General features: G+C 45.5%; 1 protein-coding gene across 1 annotated transcript in view; it reads left to right on the top strand.

Annotated features, from left to right (window-relative positions):
- The first annotated feature begins 2,136 nt into the window (after positions 1 to 2,136).
- The window catches only part of LOC132414267 (myosin-13-like), a 42,735-nt gene continuing 21,383 nt past the window's right edge, over positions 2,137 to 23,488 (top strand). Inside the window, 16 exon segments of the mRNA XM_069540067.1 lie at positions 2,137 to 2,397; positions 4,409 to 4,552; positions 4,638 to 4,794; positions 6,599 to 6,626; positions 7,377 to 7,488; positions 8,521 to 8,611; positions 10,037 to 10,102; positions 10,194 to 10,292; positions 10,397 to 10,500; positions 13,199 to 13,337; positions 16,089 to 16,210; positions 16,886 to 17,035; positions 17,154 to 17,324; positions 19,283 to 19,598; positions 22,866 to 22,933; positions 23,029 to 23,107. Of these exon segments, the coding sequence (XP_069396168.1) occupies positions 2,137 to 2,397; positions 4,409 to 4,552; positions 4,638 to 4,794; positions 6,599 to 6,626; positions 7,377 to 7,488; positions 8,521 to 8,611; positions 10,037 to 10,102; positions 10,194 to 10,292; positions 10,397 to 10,500; positions 13,199 to 13,337; positions 16,089 to 16,210; positions 16,886 to 17,035; positions 17,154 to 17,324; positions 19,283 to 19,598; positions 22,866 to 22,933; positions 23,029 to 23,107 (2,107 nt within the window).

Raw genomic sequence — 23,488 nt, 5'->3', positions numbered from 1 at the left:
GAAGCAGGCATGAAAATCCATCCATCTTCTACTCAGCAGACATTAAAGTGAGTTGCAAAAATGAAAAACAATGGTACTCTTGCCACTAATTTTTTTGTTTTGGAAAATATACTCATTTTCATAAAAATATGTCATTAATGTTAACATGCAATGAAGTTGATAGGAATTTTAAATGAATTAGATTTTCTCAATTTTGACTTCTAATATCATAAATATTGGTAGATATGACCTGCATAAACCAAACTCACTGGGTTCTCAATGATTTTTAAGAGTGTGAAGGGGTTCTGAGAGAACAAAGTTTGAGAACTGCTGCTGTCGTAAAACTCACTTAAGCCACAAAAGAAGGGACTATCTTCACAGATGAGGAAACAATATGGATGAATTCTTCCTCTCCACCAGGAAGTAACTGAGAAAATTTAAATCGCATGAAGCCTGCAAGCCAGAGGTCCTCTTTGTGGTGCTATATTGAGCTCCAATCTCTTAACTGTGAAAACTTAACCATGAGCACACAGATGGTTCAGCAGAGCCGCCGGCCAAAGTAAAATCGAAATGCAACTTATCCTGAATAAGATCCAGAGGGAGGCAGTTGCTCCTCTTTCTGTAGGACTAGATCCCCCCAGAATCTCAAGGAGGGATATTGAAACAACAGTCAGTTACCAATGAAGAGTAATTTCATAAAGTGTAAGATTGGGGGCGGGGGAAGTTCCAAGAGACAACTATAAAATGTTCAATTTTCCCACTTTTAATAGGAAATATAAAAGGCCTTATTCAAAACATATGAACTACTTCTTAAGAGAGATATGGGGATACATGTGTGTAATTGAACTCCATTTTATGGTCACTTACAGAAGAATGTATGTAAAAGAAAAAGCAAAGAAAGAAAGGGAGAAGGGGGAGAGTTGTGGGGAAAAGAAGTAGAGGGTCAGAAAGGATGCGGGAAGAGGCCCAGAGGGAACAGGGAAAGCAAATGCAGATGAGGAGAAGGAACCAGAAAGGTCACACAACCTGCAGGGGCCTTAGAAATGAGCTAGGCTTGCTTCTTCATTTTAAGTGAAATTAGTGGCCCAAAGAAGGTAAGTGGTTTGACCAAGTTCAGTGCCGGGACTTTAAGCCAAAATTTCTAGCTTCTAAGCAAGGAAAACACATAAAGAGAAGGTCTGTGAAAGGGGATGGTTTGGAAAGAAGTGATGGGAGGGATGAGCGGGAGGGTGGACAGAGAGAGAGAGGCAGAAAGATACATAAATACACGCACACGCACACACACACACACACACACGCTAAGCAGTGAGTTCTAAAGCAGGTGTTTAATTAAACACTGTCACACCCTGACACTGCTACACATAACTAAAGTTTGGAGACCCCTGCCTTAAGCCCAGGATTTCTCAACTCTACGATGCCTAGAAATCACCTGGAGATCTTGTTAAAGTGCAGATTCTGGTTTTGTAATGCGGGGTGGTTCTGAGATTCCGAATGTCTAACAACTCCTCGGTGATGCTGATGCAACATGTTCAAGGATCACAAGGACCACACACAAGTTCCATTGCCTAGGAACTTGCTAGAAATGCATATTCTCAGGCAACATCCCATACCTACTGAATCAGAAGCTCTGGGGGTGAGGCCCAGAAACCTGTGTTTAAACAAGCTCTCCAGGTAATTCTGGTGCATATTAAAGTTTGGAACCATTGCACTAGGCCATAATGTCTCCTATCACCTTGTCGCCTGTAATTGGCTAAACAAGTGTGGCAGTACTTTATGTTCAAGTCTTTACTTTTCACTGGGCTAGCTGAACTTTCTACTAGGAATTATCAACATTCCAATAATTCTTTTCAGACACCCTTAAGATGTGGGAATGCCACCGAGCTCATGAGGCTCACATGTGACGTGTGATTAAGGAAGTATTTTCTGAGGCCTCCTTTATTAGGCTCAGCTTGGCTTCCTCTAATTGGTTTAGACTTCCACACCTGGAGCTGGACTAAGAGATGTCCCCTCAAACCTTTTTCTTTGAGTAAAATATCCCCTTTAGCTCACCCCCACTTGCCCACTCTAGGCCCCTATACCAGGTCCTGGATTCCTCAGAACGTAGGTTAATCCCAGGAACTTTTGAATCTGGCCCCCTGTCTGAATGGAAATAACAGGATGGAGCTCCCCAAAGCTCCAGACTCAGCAGCCCTGGTCTTCCCAGCCCCTGCAGTCACGAGCTCTGATGCAGAGATGGTCATTTTTGGAGAAGCAGCTCCCTACCCGCGGAAATCAGAGGAGGAGAGAATCGAGGCTCAAAATCGCCCATTTGATTCTAAGAAGGCTTGCTTTGCAGTGGATGATAAGGAATTTTATGTGAAAGGTATGATCCAGAGCAAGGAAGATGACAAAGTCACAGTCAAGACCCTCGACGACCAGGTAAGTGTTGATCTCAGATGTCCTTGCTAACATGGGCATCCTCCTTTTCCTTTGGAGTAGAATAGTAGAAATTGCATGCTGGTCCACAGGAATCTGAAGACAGAACAAGCCTCCCATTGACCTCCTCTGAGTGAAGCCGCAGGTAAAAACTGCCATGGCACGTACCTCTGCTCTGGCTCTTTCCTTCGAGGACTTGGGCTTTGAGAGTTTTTATGATGTTTGCTTTGGAGAAAGGGGAAGGTGGTGGTGGAAGCGTTTGGACTGCTTAAGGGAGAGACTGATACAGATTGCTGCTGGATGGGCGAATATACCGAATAGAACTCTCTAGGCTACAGAGTGACTTACAGAGGGAGCTCCGGAGGCAATGCCTAATTTAATGCAGAGAATTACAGAGCACCATTCAATTCAACACTTACTGGACACCCATCATGTCTAGGTCACCGTGTCTATCACTTTGCAAATGTGAGCACATCTCAGTCCTGCTTCCCCAAAGTTTATCATCTAGTGTAGGAATCAAGAGTACACGGTGGGTATGGGGACTTCCCTGGTGGCACAGAGATTAAGAATCTGCCTGCCGATGCAGGGGACATGGGGTCAATCCCTGGGCCCAGAAGATCCCACATGCCGCGGAGCGACTAAGCCCGTGCGCCACAACTACTGAGCCTGCGCTCTAGAGCCTGTGCTCTGCAACAAGAGAAGCCATGACAATGAGAAGACCGCGCACCGCTCACCACAACTGGAGAAAAGCCCGTGTGCAGCAAGGAAGACCCAACACAGCCAAAAATAAATAAATAAAATAATTTTTTAAAAAAAGAGTACATGGTGGGTATGAATCGCAGTTCACAAATTCAAGCATACGAGACAGATGATGATGATGATGATGTTATTATTAAACTTAACCTCTGGTGTCAGCCTCTTTTCACAGGGCCGGAAATAAATTTTCTGGAGTTACTATTGGAGTCCCCTCCCCAGAGCCATGCCACGTTTTCAGTAATACCACGTGGGGTGTCACTGCCCCCCTGAAGGATGTGCTAAGAAACAAGCCCCAGTTTCTGAATCTTCAGGACACACAGATTCCATCTCCCTTATGCTATTTTGGGTCTCTCTCTCTCTCTCTCTAGTTTAGGGCAGTGGGGCAGAAGGGCTTCCTTTCCTCAAGAGATTTGGTCCATATCAACAAATCTCCCTTTTATCTTTTCGGTAAAACCCTCAAAGCTCTCCTAAGGATTTGGGCTTTTGGAAAACAAACGCTAGAAAGGCTTACAGGCTCTCTTACTTTTATGCCCTATTTTCTACCTTTCCTGAGTAATGGAGTGCCAGTTGTATGCTTAAAGGGAAGGGAAAGCAGAGAGGGGGAAATTAGGTAATAGTCTCAAAATACTGTTCAGCCATGGACCATGCTTCAAGTCCAAGTGTTTTAACTATTAGAGCAGCGGTGCAAGGAATTCTGGAAGCCTTGAAAAGACAGGGGAGAGCAGAAACAGGTCATGGAAGAGGTGGCACTTAAGAAGAGCTTTGCAGGTTGCTAGATGTAATTTCAATGTAGATATATTCCAGACAAAGGGACCCACATGAGCAGAGGTATTGAGGTGGAGATGCACAGAATACACTGGAAGAGTTTTTTCCAATATTCCAAGCTTGAGCTCATTGCAGCACTCATAGCAAATGGGGTAAACAGAGGCAAGCTGCCGTGGGCCTTGGCCATGCTGAGTCCCACCGGCCACCCTGAGGCTGAAGGGCTCTCTGACGTTGCACACCTCTAACCCACTTCTGGCACACAGAATGGCACGCTGACGTGGGGGCATCAGACCAGAATTGGTTACACACTTTGACCAGACTTAGATTTATCAGGAACAGTTATTTACGGATCATCTCTGGGCCCAGAAATGATCCATAAAGTTAGCCACGGTAATGGGGTAATCTCACCACACTATCTCACCGTTTTCACCACGCTGGTAGCTCACCACATCGGCTCTCCCACTCATCACGTGATTTTCCTCTCAATATCCAGACACTCACTCTGAACAGTGAACAGGTGTTCCCCATGAACCCTCCCAAGTTTGACAAGATCGAGGACATGGCCATGATGACCCACCTGCACGAGCCAGCAGTGCTGTACAACCTCAAAGAGCCTCACGCAGCCTGGATGATCTATGTGAGTGCCCTTCAACCCCTCTTCATTCCATTCCCTTCTCTGAGTAAAATCAACAACCATAGGTTGAATTTTCTGATTTTCTCAGACCTACTCGGGCCTCTTCTGTGTCACCGTCAACCCCTACAAGCGGCTGCCGGTGTACAACCCCGAGGTGGTGACGGCCTACAGAGGCAAAAAGCGCCAGGAGGCCCCGCCCCACCTCTTCTCCATCTCTGACAACACCTATCAGTTCATGCTGACTGGTGAGTCATTTCTTTAATGCATATTAAAAAGAATAGTTTTAGTGAAGTATTCAAGTCCTTTACCTGTACTGGTTCTTAGTTCATTACTCGAGCCCTTTACAGGCTTTGGTCATCCAAATGGTGCCATGACCAAAGTGACCTCAGGAGATGCAGAGGATGTCAGGATGGAAAGCCAGGGGCACAGCATCTTCCATTACCAGTCACGGTTCTTGAAGCCACGCTAAGTACATGCTTCTCTGGGGGTGGACGTGGAGCACAAGGACGCTGTCCCCACCTCCAAAGAAACCCCCAACATGAACACACTTGGAAGAGAGACTATATTAGTAGCCACTTAGGAAAGCAAAGTTGGAGAAATGGGCACAGCAACTTCCCTTCACCTGTTTTCTCAGGCTCCCTCTTTCTCCTCCTTAAATTCCCAGAATAGCGGATGAAATAGCAGAGATGTGGTAATACCGTCACCCTGTCATGCCTAACATCACTTCAGTCTGTTCAACTTTCACCTGATTTGACTTGGTGCAGAGAGAAGAAGTAGAAGCAAGTATCTGAGCTCTGAAGATGTTTAAAAGTCATCCAGGGCAATGTTGCCCAAACTTCAGCCATGCCAATTTCACATTCGCGATCCTGGCCATTTCTGCATATTTAAAATCCTTCCTTATAGTGACTGAAGTTCCGTCCATTTCAAAAAGGAAGAATAGGGACTTCCCTGGCGGTCCAATGGTTAAGACTCTGTGCTTCCACTGCAGGGGACACGGATTCGATACCTGCTCAGGGAACTAAGACCCCCCTTGCCACGCGGCGTGGCCAAAAATAAAAATAAAATAGGAACCGAACAAATCTGCCCTTTGATCCGGAGGAAAACTATTTTTTTAAAAAAAGGAAGAATAATATCACTATTAGTATTAGTTTCTTAGGACTGCCGTAACCAAGTACTACACACTGGGTGGCCTAAGCAACAGAAATGCATTGTGACAACAGCTCTGGAGCCTGGGAGTCTGAGATCAAGGTGTCAGCAGGGTTGGTTCCTTCTGAGGGCCGAGAGGGAGAATGTGTTCCAGGCCACGCTCCCAGCTTCCAACGGTTTGCTGGCCAGCTTTGGCATCCCTTGGCTTATAGAATCATCACCTTGATCTGCAATTTCATCTTCACATTGTGTTCTCACCTGTCTCCAAATTTGTGTTTTTATAAGGACACCAGTCATATTGGATTAGGGGCCCACCTACCCCAGTATGACCTCATCTTAACTAATTACATCTGCCATGACCCTATTTCCAAATAAGGTCACATTTTGAGGTACTGGGGGTTAGTTAGGGCCTCAACATATTAATTTGTTGGGGGGAACACAATTCAACCTATAACACTCTTGTCAATGGAAAACCGCGGTCACTATCCACAAGTAGAAAGTAAAGGTGACAGAAAAATGCAATGACAACAAACCAGTGTCCAGAAATTCTACTTAGAAGCCGTGGCTTCTTACAAGTTCTAAGTCTGAGACTTGCTTTCTTTGTTGAAAAGGGAGATAAGAAAGTGCTAGAGAGGAGGTAAAGATCTGTGAACGTGAATAACTTTCACACTGTGGGACTCACCGTTCACTTCCCATGCTGCCCACATTACACATCCAGCATTTGGGAAATCTGCCCAAATTGTCTCCGAGAAGACTAGACATGACCAAATCATCACACCACTAGTTAATGGCGAAGCCAGAACTAGGACTCATGGGCTCTGTCTACCCCCAATGTTGCCTGATTTGTATATCCTGCCTATATGTTGTTTATTTACTCCATCCTGCTTCCTTCTGCTTTTCTAGATCGAGACAACGAGTCCATCCTCCTCACGTGAGTAAACTGTTTTTGCCATGATGACTTGGAAGGGGCTGTCCATTCCTTCTGCTCTCCTTTACCTCACTTACTTTTTAAAAAAAAAATATTTTATTGAAGTATAGCTGGTTTACAATGCTGTATTAGTTTCTGCTGTACAGCAAAGTGATTCAGTTATATATATTCCTTTTCATATTCTTTTCCATTACGTTTTATCACAAGGTATTGAATATAGTTCCCTGTGCAATGCAGTAGGACCTTGGTGGTTATGCATTCTATATATAATAGTTTGCATCTACTAATCCTAAACTCTCAATCCATTTGTCCTCCATTCCCCCTTTCCTTGGTCCCCTTGGCAATTACAAGTCTGTTCCCTATGTTTGTGTATCTCACTTTATTTTATTTTACTTTATTTTATTTATTTTTGGGTGCGTCGGGTCTTAGTTGCAGCACTCGGGATCTTTTGTTGGGGCACGTGGGCTCTTCGTTGTGGCGCACAGGCTTCTCTCTAGTTGTGGCGTGCGGGTTTCCTCTTCTCTAGTTGTGGCACGCAGGCTCCAGAGTGCGTGGGCTCTGTAGTTGTGGCACGTGGGCTCTAATTGAGGCGCGCAAGCTCAGTAGTTATGGCGTGCGGGCTTGGTTGCCCCACGGCATGTGGGATCTTAGTTCCCTGGCCAGGGATCGAACCTGCGTCCCTTGCATTGCAAGCCGGATTCTTTACCGCTGGACCAGCGGGGAAGTCCCTCTCACTTACTTTTAAATCAACAGCGGAAAATCCGGGGCTGGGAAGACAGTGAACACACAGCGTGTCGTCCAGTACTTTGCAACAATTGCGGTCACTGGGGAGAAGAGGAAGGAGCAGCGGCCGGGCAAGATGCAGGTGAGCAGCTTCCTGCACCTGGAAGGCTTGCTGGAATAAGTATACCTTAACTCCCAGGTGAGCACCAAGTGTTTGCAGGGCTTTGTGCCCAGCAGAGATGCACAGCACGAGGTCCTGCCCCAGGGGGTGTTTACGGGGCAAGGCGGGAAATGGCTCCACCTCGTGGACTCAGGCTCTAGCACCAGCTCCATCAACAGCAGCCGAGTGACCTTGAGCAACTCCACAGCCTCCTTTGGAGAAGGAATGGTTTAGGCCAGTGGTTCTCAAGCTGGAGTGCACATCAGAATCACCAGGAGGGCTCGTTAACAACCGATTGCTGGTCCCCAGGCCCAGAATTTCTGACTGAAATTCCTCTCTCATGTTCAAAATCCTGGCATGTTGCATTTCTGTCGTGTTCCCATTGTTCATGCTGCCGGTCCAGGGATCACACTTCGAGAACCACTGGGCTGGACAGCTCTGACGTCAGAAAGGCAAGCACTCATGTGGGGAAGGGGGGGAAGGTGAAAACTCTGCTTTCTATAAGTGGATTTCTACGTAATAATTTTCACAAAATATTTTATGCAACTTAAAAATTTTTTTGAGAACCACTGTTTCTATCATATGGGTCACTTTCATTGCTCACCGTCTATTTCTACTTCTGAACCCGAATATCTATATAAATGGGTCCTGGTGCATGCAGGAACAGAGGTCTATATTTTACAAATCCATGATTTATAATAAAATGTTATCAGAGAAGAAAGGCCGTCTGGGAGATTGAGATGTAGCAGGTAGTGCTCCAACCTGGAATCTGGTGTGGCCAGAAGCCACTTTGATGCTGTGCTAAGACCCCTTCTACGATGGGACCTTGAAGCCTCCTTGGGTGGGGTGGGGATGGGCCTGTGGGTACTCAGCACAACTGTACCTGCCACCAGCCTGAGCCGGGCGACATCCCTCCCTGGGCCCTTCCCAGAGCATCCACACTTTTGAGTCACTGGGAAGTTACTTCAGAAGACGTCCAAAGTCCTCTCTTTTCCTCTTCTCACTTATTATTAGGGAACCCTGGAAGACCAGATCATCCAGGCCAACCCCCTCCTGGAGGCCTTTAGAAAGGCCAAGACCGTGAGGAACGACAACTCCTCGAGATGCGTAAGACTCAGTCCAATTGTCAATGACCCCCAGAAAGAAAACCCTCTCCTCCAATGCTGCATATGAAAAATGGCCACATAAACTAGGATATACCTGGCCTTAGTCTACCCCCAAGTAGACTGACTATACCGGGATATTCTGATAACCCTTCAAAGAACATTTTGTCTTGTTCCCAGCCGAAGGAAGATTTAGCTGTCCTTCCCTAACTAACCAGCATCGCCTCAGAGCATCCTGAAGGTACAATGATTCCAGATTCAAATTCCACAAGTACAAAATGACTTCTCTGTGCTAAAATTGGTCTCTTCAGGTGGAAGCATTTTAAAATACCTAAGTCCGTTGAACAGTATCCACTGACTTATTAACCATGAAAAACATAGTGTGAAGTTAGTATAGCAGCTCTGACCTTCTCCAGGTCAGGGGGTGCTGGGAGGAGGGAAAACCTGGTGGAGGCAGCAGAGCTCAAAACTTGGGAAGAAGTTGATACTAGAGATATTGAAGGATACGTCCCATCCTTCAACGTTTCACTTAGGTTTAGCTCAACCAAAGAGGCATTTCCTTCCGACACTGGCAAATAAACAAGTATCCAGTCTCCTATCTAATTTCACCGGCCAGTAGAGCAGGTACCCAGAGGCATTTCCATTCAGCAGCTAGAACTCCTGAAGAGCGAACACATAATTCACATCAACCTCCACTGGTCCTTCATTAATTCTTCATTAATTCTTCTTAGGCTTCATTCAGAAAATACTGAGAAAACTACTGAGTACGTACTACATTCCAGGGTCTGTGGGTGAACAAGCAAGGCAATATTTTTGCCCTCATATTGGCTCACAGGGTGGTAGCGACCAATTAAGCGGGTGATGTAAGAAGGGAGTATACACACGCACACATATACTATATGTAATTTCACCTCTCACTCCCCGAGATTGGGGGAACCCAAGGGCTGAGTGGGTCTTTTGGGAGCCAGGAGGCCTGGCCTGGGAGCTAGGTTTGCATGTAGTAAGTAGTAAGGAAAACTGAGGCAAGAAATCTCAGAAGTAACATTCAGAGGCAAAAAAAAAGTCAGATAGTCCAACCAGGTTGTCAGTTCAAAGGTGTTATAAAGAGTTTGAGCGGGATAAAGACCAAGGAGACAGACAGGTGCGAGGTAGTCCCGAACAGAGACTTGAGAGGGAGCCTGCAGGCATCCTCAGAGCTGTAGGAACAGGGCCAGGTGCTTTGGGCAGAGCTACCTGAGTCTTAGCTAAGCCGGCGTGGGGACCAGATGCCAAGCAAACAGAGAGGAGGAAAGACCTCATGCTTCTGGCATCACCTCCTCCATGACCCGACACATCCCACCCATCCCACCCATCCTCAGTAGTACCTAACAGAAGCTGGCTACAGTACCATATAAAGAAAATAACTGTTTTTCAATCTGTCTTTGGACGGGGGAAGCTCATTCGCATTCACTTTGGGGCCACAGGAAAGCTGGCGTCAGCAGACATTGAAACCTGTGAGTCCAAACACTCTATCTGGCACCTTGGACTTGGCCACAGAGGCATCTCCTGGGGACCCTAAAATCACATCGTTTTTTGTTACCTCAGATCTCTTAGAAAAATCCAGGGTGACATTTCAGTTATCCCGTGAGAGAAGCTATCATATTTTTTACCAAATCATGTCAAACAAGAAGCCGGAACTTATCGGTAAGTTCCTTGGTTTTCATTTTCATCTTCCAAATCGATCACATCGGAAAAAAACGTAGAGTCAGTTGTGCATAAGATGCTAAAGGGATCCTTCTGCTTCACAGACCTGCTTCTCATTTCAACCTACCCCTTTGACGTCCCCTTTGTGAGCCAAGGAGAGGTCACCGTGGCCACTATTGACGACAGTGAGGAACTGTTGGCCACTGATGTATTTTGTGTGTTTATTTAATTAAGTAAGGAATTGTTGAATTTATGAACTGAGAGGTACCCATGATCTCAGGAGGCAGCTGGGATGCAGGGATGCTCAGCGATTAGACCCAAGAGCTCAGAGAATTAGTACAGATCACACCCCTCCCCCACTTGGTTCCATTTCAGAAGATTCCAGAAATGGGAATACAGAAAGTTCTCCAAAATAGGCCTTCAGTTCCACTTGCCAGCTTTTTAGAGTAAATGTTTGCATGGATAAGGTCTTTAAAGGTTTTGTTGGAAGGTTTCAGGGTACAAAACCATCTACATGGCTCTTTAAGAAAATCTAGAAAATACAGGAAAGTCTAACGCAGGAGAAAAAGAGTTCCGCCCTGCAGCAGCCGTTCCATTCCTCCGGCTACCTGCCACCTCGGGCTCACACACCTGTCAGGCCTCTGGCCTTTAGCTCTGGGGAGTATCTCCAGGGTCAATAACTATAATATTAACTAAGTGCATTGAGCACTTACGCGCGCTGGGAACTGAGAAAAGAGCTTCGCCTCGACGAAACCTCTGGCATCAACACCACCGTTACCCCCGTTTCATAAAGGTAGAAGCTGAGTCTTAGGAAAAAAACACACAATTTGCTCGAAGACAGTTTGTAAACGACAGTCGGAACCCGGATCTGCCCAACCCCAGAACTTGCATTTTTAACGAAAATACACCCATCTCAGTGCAATTAATCTCTACCCCTGCTGGCTCTGCCCTCACGGAAGCTCTAAAAGCTTTTGGAAAGCAGTCTCGTCCAACACCCCAGGGGCTCCTGCCCAGGGCCCAGCTCCCTGGCCTTCATTCTGTGACATTTCCAGGTGATGCTAATTGTTTTAAGGCAAGGAGAAAATGTTCATGGTCAAACAAACTTCATTTTACATTAGTCTGGCTATTATATATTCTTAACCAGCTTTCCCCAGTCTTTACCAGCTGGGGAGGAGGGTTAGTGACGGATACAAGGCCTCCAGCCACCCTCCCCCACCCCCCCGAAAGGCCCTCCTAAGGAATTCTCAAAGTCCCCAGAGTATCTCAGGTCCTCACCAGAGATCCCTGCCGTCAGGGCTTCTGTTGCTCCTTCCTCCCACGGAGCTTCTCCAGGGTGATGGTTTACGGCCAGATGGAGGGGGATTGTTGCCTCCGAGTGACTGCGTTCTCCAGAAGGCTCCCACGCAGTCGCGCTCTCACCTGCTTCCTTTCAGCACTTAGCGAAAGAAAGTTCTTTCTCTAGTTTCCCGCAGCCGCCCGTTCCTAGGACACAGATAGGCATCAGCTGGGATGGGATACAATTCAGGGCCTCAGAATCTCTCCTCCCCTCTGTCAGCTCCTGGCGTGGACTCTCCCTCCTCCACAAGGGGGCGCCACCCCAAGAGTGCCTCACGCTTCAATACCACGGTCTGTCCCGCCAGCTTACCTGACACATCCAGACATGTTTCAACTCCACCCCTGGGCATTGCTTAGGCTTGGGCTGCAAACCCTGCTACACAATCATATGTATACCCCAGAGAAGGATTTTCCAGTTTAAAACCATTGTGGCAGAACAAGCGGTTATAAAATCAAATCAGCATCTGCTATAGGCTTTGAAGTGACCCAGCGCTGCTCCCGTCCCCTTTTTATCACATCCTCCCTGCAGGGAGGTCCCTCAGAACCTCAGTTCTTCACCCAGAAATTTGGAAAAAATCTGCACACCTATAAGGTTCTCATAGGGACTTAATGAGATAACATAGGGATGGTGCTGTCGACTTTAAAAATATTCGCAACCTAAAAGTTGAGAGTTATGTTTTATTTGGTGGGAATTTTTAGGACTTCCAAGCCCAGGAGGCAGCATCTCAAGTAACCCTGAGAGAAGTGCCCCGAGGAGGTGAGGGGGGAGCCAGGTTATACAGAAGTTTTGCCACAAAGGGCAGGTAGTCTGAACATCAAAAGGTTACTGTTAGTTAAAGAAAACCAGCAATCCCAAGTTAAGGAATTTAGCACTTTTCTGTGTGTGGGAAGATGCAAGAGTCTGAGCTCACCGAAATCACTCCTTTGATATGCACCTCAGCCATCTGGGGCCAGTATCCCGTGTTTTCACATCCTGAGTTTCCTCAGGGCTCACCCGGAGAGCGGCTGCCCTTTGATGGCTGCTAGGTGGCACAATCGTTGGAGGGCTGCAATCGCTGATGACTGTGACATCCTTTGTTTACTGATATGGCAGGAAATATTCCATTTCTCAGGGCCTAGCCCCCTATCTAGCTCCTTTCTCATTTGAAAAATATCTTCCCTTCCAGTTCTAATAGTCTACGGCGCTATATTATCTCCATGCTGAACTACACTGTAATTCCTGGGTTGCAATGCAAAGTTCGCAAGCTCCGGTATGGGGCCCGTGAAAGTACATCCTCCCAGCATCACACAATGTTTCCCAGTGTTCTCATCCAGAAAACAGTGCCCACATCTATGCACAGTGGGAAAGGATTAAAATCAGATTATTCACATTTTCTTCCCATAATCTTCACCCACCCACACAAACATGTTCAATTAAGACACGGTTTTTAAGCCCTAACTTGTCATACCCCACCTGTCATCCACTTACTGGGGTAAATGCTGTCTCACGTGCTATACAAAATGCCGGGGAAAAGCAGCATTTGGGTCCCTGAGGCCTGCTGTGACGGCTGTCCTTTTTTTCTAACTCCCAGAATGACACTGACATCCTGGGCCTCAGCTCAGAGGAGGAAGTTGGGATCTACAAGCTCACAGGAGCCATGATGCACTACGGGAACATGAAATTCAAGCAGAAACAGCGGGAAGTGCAGGCAGAGCCAGATGGCACCGAAGGTACCACATCTGGGAAGGGGACAGAGGTTTGCCTCTCCCCCTGCGTTCCCGTGTGGACTGGGCCACAGGAGATAAACCTTGTGTTCATCACAAGAGCTGCTCTTGGAAAACCATACAAACTGAATTTGGGTTGTCCACAGCTTTTTGAACATGCGCTGGGGAAGTCCATTCACTTGGTCAAGGAATCATTTAGTGGAGATTCCTTAGAAAACAAGAGCATCATCTCATAAGTGAATAATCTCTGTCCAGTATCTCTCACCGTCAGTTGACCTGTTATTTTAGGGTGGACATTTATGATGGTTGAGTGAATTTCACTTTCTTTCTGTGCTTACATATCATTATTAATATCCAGAATATTGTCCTACTCACTGAGCCTAAAATAAGAACCTTGGTTAGGCAGCCATTAATTCAGGTTAATAAATTAATTAACCTAAATTAATGAATTAATTAGCTGCCCGTTTAGGTGGCAGATAAATTTCTCCCTCCTATCACTGTCTCTTCCGCCTCCTACATCTGTTGAACTGTCCCTGAACCAAGGACTGGTGAACAAATCTTCCTCCCCATGACTCTCACCTGAATGACCTCACCACCTGCCTCTGCCTTCATCCCAAACAGGCCTGGAAACAGAGTAGAGGGCAGTGTAGGGGCTGACCGACGGCCAGACCCATCGCCATATACCCTGCATGCCACATGCCTCTAGCACTTCATCTTACAAGCTCCCAGAGTCAAAGGCTGGTTCATCCCTAATAATTCTACCTTTTGATAACATCCCCACACTGCATGAAGCAGTGCGTCTGGCACCCCAGCTGATAAAAAGGAATGATAGCCATGAGTTAAAGGCCAGGAAAATATACACGACTTTATCACTGTCCATAAAGGCTCTCCTGATCCGCTTAGGTTTGTCCAGGATGGTCTCCCTTGTTATGAACTCAAAGTCAACTGATTAGTAACCTCATCCTGGGAGTGATATCTCATTACATTCACAGGTTCCACCCACACTCAAGTGAAGGGAATTATACAGGAAATGTACACCCACGGGTGCATTGTCCTCCCAATGGTGCACGGGAAGTAACAGGAGAAAAATTCAACGTGTTCAGAGCAGGGAGCCCTTCTGATTGATTGGGGTAGTCAGGGAAGGCTTCCTGGGGGAGGTGGGGTCATTGACTTGGACTTTGAAAGATGGGTAGGATCCTAAAAGGTGGGGGGGCAGGCAGTCTAAGCAGAAGAAATGATGAGCAAGGGGGCTAAGGAAGGGATGTGATGGGGACAGAGAAGCAGAGAGCGGTCCACTTTGGCTATAGAAGACGATATGTGTAGTGGATTTGTAAGAGATGGGAATTAAAAAGCGATTATTTTGGCCTCAGTTTGGAAAGGCCTTGAGTGCCAGGATAAATGGTTTAGAATGTATGTGATAGACACCAGAAGCCGCTGGCACTCCAAGCAGCAGCGGAGTATGTGTGACAGCCTGGAATCAATCCATCTGTAGTCATGCTCACCCAGAGTGTGGAATGTAGGGAAAAAATGCCTCAGGCTCCTCAGCGCAGGCGGACCATATGGATATGTATCATGGCAAGGTCCCACACCCTCTTCCAGCCCTGGTCCCACACCCTCTTCCAGCCCTGGCAGCCACGTGTGCAGTGTTGAGAAGCAGAAAGAGCCTGGCAAAGGGGAAAACGGTGGCTGTAACCGGGGCCTGAGCTCCTCTGATGATGCTACCCACCCAAGTCAGAGTTTGCTGAGTGCTTACTGTATACCAGGACTGCTTCACAGCCACCCAGTAACATAAGTACTGTCACTGTCCCCCAGTTGACAGATGGCAAGACTGAGGCATAAAGGAGCAAAGCCTAAATTTGAACCCAGGCTCTTTGCCACTTTACTACTCTACAGTCTTAGAAACCATAGAGATGCAAGCTATTTTTAAGGTGAAATGAACAGGACCTAGATGCCTCTCTCAACATTGCATGTCAGGGGTGAAAAAGAAGGATGGACCACCCCAAGCTTTCAAGTTTAAGTAACCAGAAGAATAATGGTAAATGGGCAAAGTAGGAAGAAGGGATGGTTTGAGCAAAGAGTAAAACACACAACTGGTCTCTTACTAAGTCCTTCACAAACACTGCCCTGGATTTTTATTATCTTGGCTCCCGAACCAGCAATGAGGCGACGGTCCCAACCAAGGAGGAGCTGTCCTTGGGAAGCAGCATTTCTTTACCTTTTCTGTGAGCTCAGTGCAGGCAGCCCGGTCCATCCCCAAGTCAACTGAACTCCTAGTGAACTATATGAAATTGCCCATATTCAACTGAGCTTGACCATCTCCAAATACTTGCAGGTGGGGTGAAGGTTCCGTACTTCTCTCTCAGCTATTAGCAGGGCACTTTGCAGAAATTAGGAAGGTGCTGAACTTATATTAACTGTCCAAATGGTACTTCCTTTACTCATATACCATGTTGCTGTATTATCAGACTCCAACAATACTACATAACAATATGTTTTTTAATGAAATTTAAATATCAGTAAGTCAAGATCAACCTATTTCTAAAGATTGTATCTAGAAGGCAAAGTGAAAGTTCTCGAAAACCCAGGACACTGGATTATGGGGTTGAAACTCCATTAGTCAAGTCCAGGCCTGGGGCTTGTAGGAAAACATAAAAACATCCAAAAGGATTATACAAAACACTTCTAGGAGGACCCAGGGCCTAATTGGCTGTTTTAGCAGCTGCTGTCTGTGTGACACCATTTCTCCTCCTCCTTCAGTGGCTGACAAAGCTGGGTACCTGATGGGTCTGAATTCTGCAGAAATGCTGAAAGGCCTGTGCTGTCCAAGGGTGAAGGTTGGGAACGAATATGTCACTAAAGGGCAAAAAGTCCAGCAGATAGTGGAGATGCTCTGAATCCGAATGACTCATGTATTTTGCTATTTTAACCACCATCCTAAAGTTCTTTCGGTCGCAGGCCTCACCATGAAGCGGGGATTCATTCTCAGGCCTCAGGGGTAACTCAAGGAGCGCCTTGGGTGCCATGAGGGTCTGGAGCCAGGAAGTGAAGAGCCCTCTGGAGCCAGGCAGCCTCTCTGGCAAGACAGCTCCAGGCTGTCTTCTCTCTCCTGCTCTGTTGTGTTCTCACTAGGTGGGTAAGCTTTCTCCACCTCTCCTGCCCGTGGCCACCCCAGAACTCCCAAGTTTACATCTCCGTGGTTCCAGCCTCACCCTGAGACTGAGACCAGCATCTTTTGATCCCAATTCCAAATTCTCAGGAGAGACACTCTGTTTAGCCCAACTTGGACCAAATGTCCACCTCTGGTTCAATTAGGTGTGGCCGGGGCTACAGTCACGTGTTATAACCAAGGTTGGGAGAAAACGATCTTTGTAAATGGGATAGGCCTCATGGAACGGAGCAGATGTCTCAAGACAGATGTAATATTAGACTGAAATATATGAAATTGCCAATCTCCAGCTGCTCTTGACTTTCAAGACGTGAACTTTGTCTGTTTCAACTTAATACAATCATAAAAACATTCATTTGAGGGTTGAGTGGATGTTCGTTTTTTCAAGGTGACCAATTCGGTGGGCGCTCTGGCCAAAGCCGTCTATGAGAAGATGTTCCTGTGGGTGGTCACCTGCATCAACCAGCAGCTGGACACCAAGCAGCCCAGGCAGTACTTCACTGGGGTCTTGGACATCACTGGCTTTGAGATCTTTGACGCGAGTTGTTTGCATCAATGACAAGCCTCAAATCACCCTTCCGCTTTGTGTCTGCTCTGCTGAGTCTCCACTGGATTTTCCAAACTCACTCCAACTCTTTGGTATTCGAAATACCCAGTTCAACAGCCTGGAGCAGCTGTGCATCAACGTCACCAATGAGAAGCTGCAGCAGTTCTTCAACCACCACATGTTCGTGCTGGAGCAGGAGGAGGACAAGAAGGAGGGCATCGAGTGGGAGTTCATCGACTACCGGATGGACCTGGCCGCCTGCATGGAGCTCCTCGAGAAGGTAAAGAAACGCTGCTCTCCAGGGACAGCTCCGCCTTGGTTGGACGACCACCTCTTTGCTCTCTTTTCTGCTAATGGATTGGCTCCCCTAAACCCACTCCCCCAGGCTCTGAGCCTTCAGATAGCTGAATTCCCTGTGCAGAAAGGGTAAATGTTTGGAAAGCACACAGAATCTGTTCAGACACTTAAAGAGGTGTGTGGGTGATTAAGATTCCAGGGCTCAGTTACCCCTGAGAATGTGCATGGAGCCCAGGGGTGACTGGGCATTTCATACATACCTGACTTGTCCAAAGACCCCAGGAGGAGGACCATGGAGCAGTGGGCTTCCTGGAGGAATGTTACTATGAAAAAAGCAAGGGCTTCCCTGGTGGCACAGTGGTTAAGAATCCACCTGCCAATGCAGGGGACACGGGTTCGAGCCCTGGTCCGGGAAGATCCCACATGCGGCGAAGCAACTAAGCCCGTGCGCCACAACTACCGAGCCTGCGCTCTAGAGCCCGCGTGCCATAACTACAGAAGCCTGCGTGCCTAGAGCCCATGCCCCACAACAAGAGAAGCCCACGCACGGCCACAAAGAGTAGCCCCCGCTCGCCGCAACTAGAGAAAGCCCATGCGCAGCAACGAAGACCCAACGCAGCCAAAAAAAAAAAAAAAAAAAAAGCAGATGCCATACATTTTTAAAAAGGAATTCCCATCACATTTTGAGCACTGGTCATGTTGGAAGCCTATCTTCCTAGGGTGGCTACTGAGAAACCCAGATTTTATTGCTTAAACTATTACTCATGTGATTTTATGTCTAAGTATCCAACTTTACATTTTTGGTAAATCTATTGCTAAAAGTGAGTAAGTTGGCGAAAACTCAGCTTTTTTCCTTCCTACGTAGGGAAAAACCCAGTTCTTTCCTACTGCGTGTTTCTTTCCTGTGAACTCCCTTTACCACTCACATAGACGCTTCGTTTTTGATACTTCTGGTCACCAAGTGTGTGGAGGTTTTTCCTCACAACGACAAGCAATTCTCTGCAACAATTCTCTGCAACAATTCTCTGCAATTGTCCTACAATTTAAGTCAATTCGGACACTATCTACCCAGAGATGCCAAGTGCAGGCAGTAGGTCCCTGGTGCCCTACAACCTCTGACCTACTGGGCTACAAATCGAACGTTCCCACAACCCCGTCCTCAGGTTTAATTAATTTGCTAAAGGGGCTCACAGAATTCAGGAAAACACTTACGTTTACCAGTTTATTAAAGGATATGATAAAGGATACAGATGAACAGCCAGATGAAGAGATACAGGGGGCAAGGGAGGGTCCCAAGTGCAGGAGCTTCCGTTCCCATCGGGCTGGCGTGTGTCACCCTATCGGTATGTGGATGTGTTCTCCAACCCGGAAGCTCTCAGAACCACCTACGATCGGGATTTTATGGAGGCTTCCCATGTAGGCACGATCGATCATTAACTCCATTTCCAGCCCCTCTCCCCTCTCTGGAGGATGCGGGGAGAGGACTGAAAATCCCAAGCTTCTAATCGTGGCTTGGTCTTTCTGGTAACCAGTCCCCATCCAGGAGCGCACCCAGAGTCACCTCAACAGAACAACAGATGCCCCTAGTACCCTTATCACTAAGGAAAATTACAAAGGCTTCAGAAGCTCTGTGCCAGGAAACAGGGACAGAGACCAATATATATATTTTCTATTACCTCACAATGAGCTACATTTATATACATGCAATTTCATTCCATACTCTTTTGTTCAACAAATACTAAATTAGCACCTACCATATGTCGAGCACTGTTCTGTCATCGCACCAAACAGACCAACAGCCTTGTTCTCACAGTACTTACATCCCAGTGTTCCTAGTAACAGAGTGACAGCACCAAAGAAGTTGTCCTCGACCCCTACAGATGACGGAGTCATTGGGATGTACTAGTAAATGCTGAGGATAGTCTGTTATCCTCCTTCCAGCCGATGGGCATCTTCTCCATCCTGGAAGAGGAGTGCATGTTCCCCAAGGCCACAGACACCTCCTTCAAGAACAAGCTGTATAACCAGCACTTGGGCAAGTCCAACAACTTCCAGAAGCCCAAGCCTGCCAAAGGCAAGGCTGAGGCCCACTTCTCCCTGATCCACTACGCAGGCACTGTGGACTACAACGTTGCCGGGTGGCTGGACCAGAACAAGGAACCCCTGAACGAGACGCTGGTCGGCCTGTACCAGAAGTCTTCGCTGAAGCTGCTGTCTTTCCTTTTTTCCAACTATGCTGGTGCAGAAGCAGGTGAAATTTTTTTTTAATTCCCCCTGTGGAAACTCTGTGTAATTACTCATAACTCATGAAGAACCAGTAGCTGGACATGAGCTTCACGTTGAGCTTGATTTATTTGTCTGTCTCTGATCTCTGTTTTTCTTTCTCCTACTTCTATTCTTCCTCTTCCTTAAGAGATCAAGCTCTAACCATATGACCCAGCATTTCCACTCCTGGGTATATATCCAAAAAAAAACAAAAACACTAATTGGAAAAGATACAGGCACTCCAATATTCATAGCAGCATTATTTACAATTGCCAAGGTATGGAAGCAACCTAAGTGTCCATCACCAGATAAATGGATAAAGAAGATGGGATATATATATATATATATACATATAATGGAATATTACTCAGCCATAGAAAAGAATGAAATTTTGCCATTTGCAGCAACATGGATGGACTTGGTGGGCATTATGCTAAGTGAAATAAGTCAGACAGAGAAGGATAAATACTGTATGATATCACTTACATGTGGAATCTAAAAAGTATAACCAACTGGTGAATAAAACAAATAAGAAGCAGACTCACAGATATAGAGAACAAACTAGTGGTTACCAGTGGGGAGAGGGAAGGGGGAGGGGCAATACAAGGGTGGGAGGGAAAAAGGGTTATTATGAGATTATATGAAATCACGTTGTGAAACTTGTGAAAATTGTAAAGCACTGTAGAATTTAAAGAAATTTTCATTCAATAAAAAATAAATTAATGTTTTTAAGTTGAAAAAAAAATTTTTTTAAAGAGATTAGGTTCTACGGAGGTGAACAGGGCCTCCCAGTGGACACAATAGCCAATACCACATTCTTTAATAGGTTTTTTTTTACTGAGATATAATTCATATAGCATAAAATTCACCCTTTAAAAAATTCAGCGGTTTTTGGTATATTTATGGGTTGTGCAACCATTACCAGTACGTAATTGCAGAACATTTTCATCACACCAGTAACCCTTTAGCAGTCACTTCTCACCTGCCTCCTTCCCAGCTTGTGGCAGTGGCCAAACTACTTTCTGTCTCTACGAATTTGCCCATGCTGGATGTTTCATGTAAGTGGAATCATACACTATATGGTCTTTTGTGTCTGGCTTCTTTCACTTAGCTTAATGTTCTTCAGGTGTCCACGTTGCGGCAAGTGTCAGCAATTCATTTCTTTTTATAGGTGAATAATATTCCACTGCTTGGATCTTAACACAGTTTTGTCTATCCACTCATCAGTTGATGGACCTTTATGTTTTCTCTACTTTTGGGTACTATGAATAATGCTGCTATGAACATTTTATAGAAGTTTCTATGTGGATATTGTTAATGCTTTGGGGTACATACCTAGGGATGGAACTACTGAATCATATGGTAACTCTGTGTTTAACTTTTGGAGGAACTTCCAGACCATTTTCCCAAATGGCTGCGCAAGCCAGTATCACTTGTTAAGATTACCTATATATTTTTAAAGTAATTTCCAGAGTAAGGTTTAAAAATTATGGACTATTTTAAATGCATTAATTTTACAAATTAATGCTTTTAATTCATGCAATATAATCATTCATTAGATAATTTTTTACAATTAATGTCTAGTGTATTGGGCAGTATAATATAAAGATGGGCATAACTTTAAACTTGAATGATGAACACCATCGTCTTCAAATCTAATTAGGGCATCTCTATAACTGTATTGCATAACCTGACTTAGCAATGATGCCAGGACTCTAAACATAAGTTCCTGTGTAGGCATGAACCTGGGGAAGTGGCTCTCCTGCCTCTCCTCCCCCCCCCCCCAACACATGGTCATGCTAGACCCTGGGGACAAAAGGGTGGAGTGAGAGGAGGGTGGGGGAAATGAGACATGAAATTTCCCCAAGGGCTGAATCTTGATTACATATCAGAAGATAAATCTGAAATTGAGCCATTCAGAAAAAGTAGACCCAATATCACTGATGCCTCATTAAGTTGGGCTGTTCCTTTTAGACAAGAAAAAAATGGACTTGTAGAATATTCTGAGAAACTTCAGTTGTTATTACTTTCAGTTACTTCCTCATGAAGAGATAAACAGGGACTCAAGAATTTTTAAAAGGGACACTCATGAAAGAAACCACACTCACCAAGAGGAACATCTCAATCTTGCCAACTATTCAGTTGGATTTCATGTCTGATGTCTAAAGGAAAAGATTCTCCTTGGATACAGAGAGCCTAAATTATACTCCCAGTTAAATGCCACCCATATCCACCCCACTCCGTTCCCACAGTGATAAAAATCAGTGTCCCCAAATCTGAGTAGTTTGGAGGAATTTTAAGAAGCAGAATACAGAAATGAACAAACCAAAAAACCCTCAGCTCTCCTACGTCAAAAGAAAACCAAACTCTCACTTCAGGGTTTGGAGGAAGTGGTTTAGAAAGGCCACCACTGACAAAACGATACACTGTTAGTGGAGATGTAAATTTGTGAAGCCACTACAGAAAACAGTATGGAGATTCCTTTAAAAATTAAAAATAGAACTACCATATGATCCAGCAACTCCACTTCTGGGTATATACCCAAAGGAAATGAAATGACTATCCCAAAGAGATACCCCCATGTGCATTGCAGCATTATTTAGAATAGCCAAGACATGGAAATGATCTAAGTGTCCACTGATGGATAAATGGATAAAGAAAAGGTCATATATAATGGAATATTATTCAGCCACAGAAAAGAATGAAATCTTGCCATTGGCAACAATGGACTTTGAGGGCATTATGCTCTTGTGAAATAAATCAGACACAGAAAGACAGATCCTGTATAATCTCATGTATATGTGGAATCTTAAAAAACCAAACTCATAGAAACAGAGATCAGATCTGTGGTTGCCAGAGGTGGGGGGTGAGAGGTGGGAGAACTGGGGGAAAGGGGTTATAAGGTACAAACTTCCAGTTATGACATAAGTAAGTTCTGTGGTTGTAAAGTACAGCATGGTAACTGTAGTTAATTACACTGTGCTGTATATTTGAAAGTTGCTAAGAGAGTAGAGCTTAAAAGCTCTCATCATAAGAAAAAGAAACTGTAAGTGAAGGGATAGATGTTAAGTAGACTTAATGCTGTGATCATTCTGCAATATATACATATATCAAATCATTATGTTGTACACCTTAAACATATACAGTGTTATATGTCAGTTACATCTCAATAAAACTGGTGGGGCAGGTGGGTAGGAAAGGCCACCACTATGTCCTCAGGACTCACCAGACACACCCTCTGTGTCCGTCTCCAGGCGACGCCAGGGTGAGCAAGAAGGGCGGAAGAAGAAGGGCTCCTCTTTCCAGACTGTGTCCACTGTGTTCAGGGTTTGTTTTTTGGCAACTTCCACATTCGGTTGTATTTCTGCCCAGTGCAATGGCGTTTGCTAAGGTAAATGTGCTTCTTCTGGTTTGTGTCCCAGGAAAATTTAAACAAATTGATGGCCAATTTAAGAAGCACCCGTCCTCACTTTGTGCGATGTCTGATTCCCAAGACTCCTGGTGAGTGAGAATCCCTCAGAGCAGGACTCCCTGAAATGTATGCAAAGTTCTGTGGGTGTGGGTATGGGTGTACATGTGTCTGTGTGCACGTGCGTGTGTGTTTCCCTGGGGACAGGATCATGATAGCCTTTATCACTTCTCAGTCTATGAAATAGGGCTGCCTGATTTAGCAAATTAAAACCACGAGACACCCCATTAAATTCGAATTTCAGATGAGACAGTGAAAAATTTCTTAGTATAAATATGACCCATGCAATATTTGGGATATACTTATACTAAAAAAAAAAAGTATTTACTGTTTCTCTGAAATTCAAATTCAACTGGGCAGCCTGGGCATATTTTATCTGGCATTCCTACTATGAAATTATATCCAAAATGTTA

Source organism: Delphinus delphis, chromosome 19 (assembly GCF_949987515.2).
Source record: "Delphinus delphis chromosome 19, mDelDel1.2, whole genome shotgun sequence".
Lineage (NCBI taxonomy): Eukaryota > Metazoa > Chordata > Mammalia > Artiodactyla > Delphinidae > Delphinus > Delphinus delphis.
The sequence above is the reverse complement of the archived record's forward strand: the minus strand, read 5'-3'. Positions and strand labels throughout refer to the sequence as shown.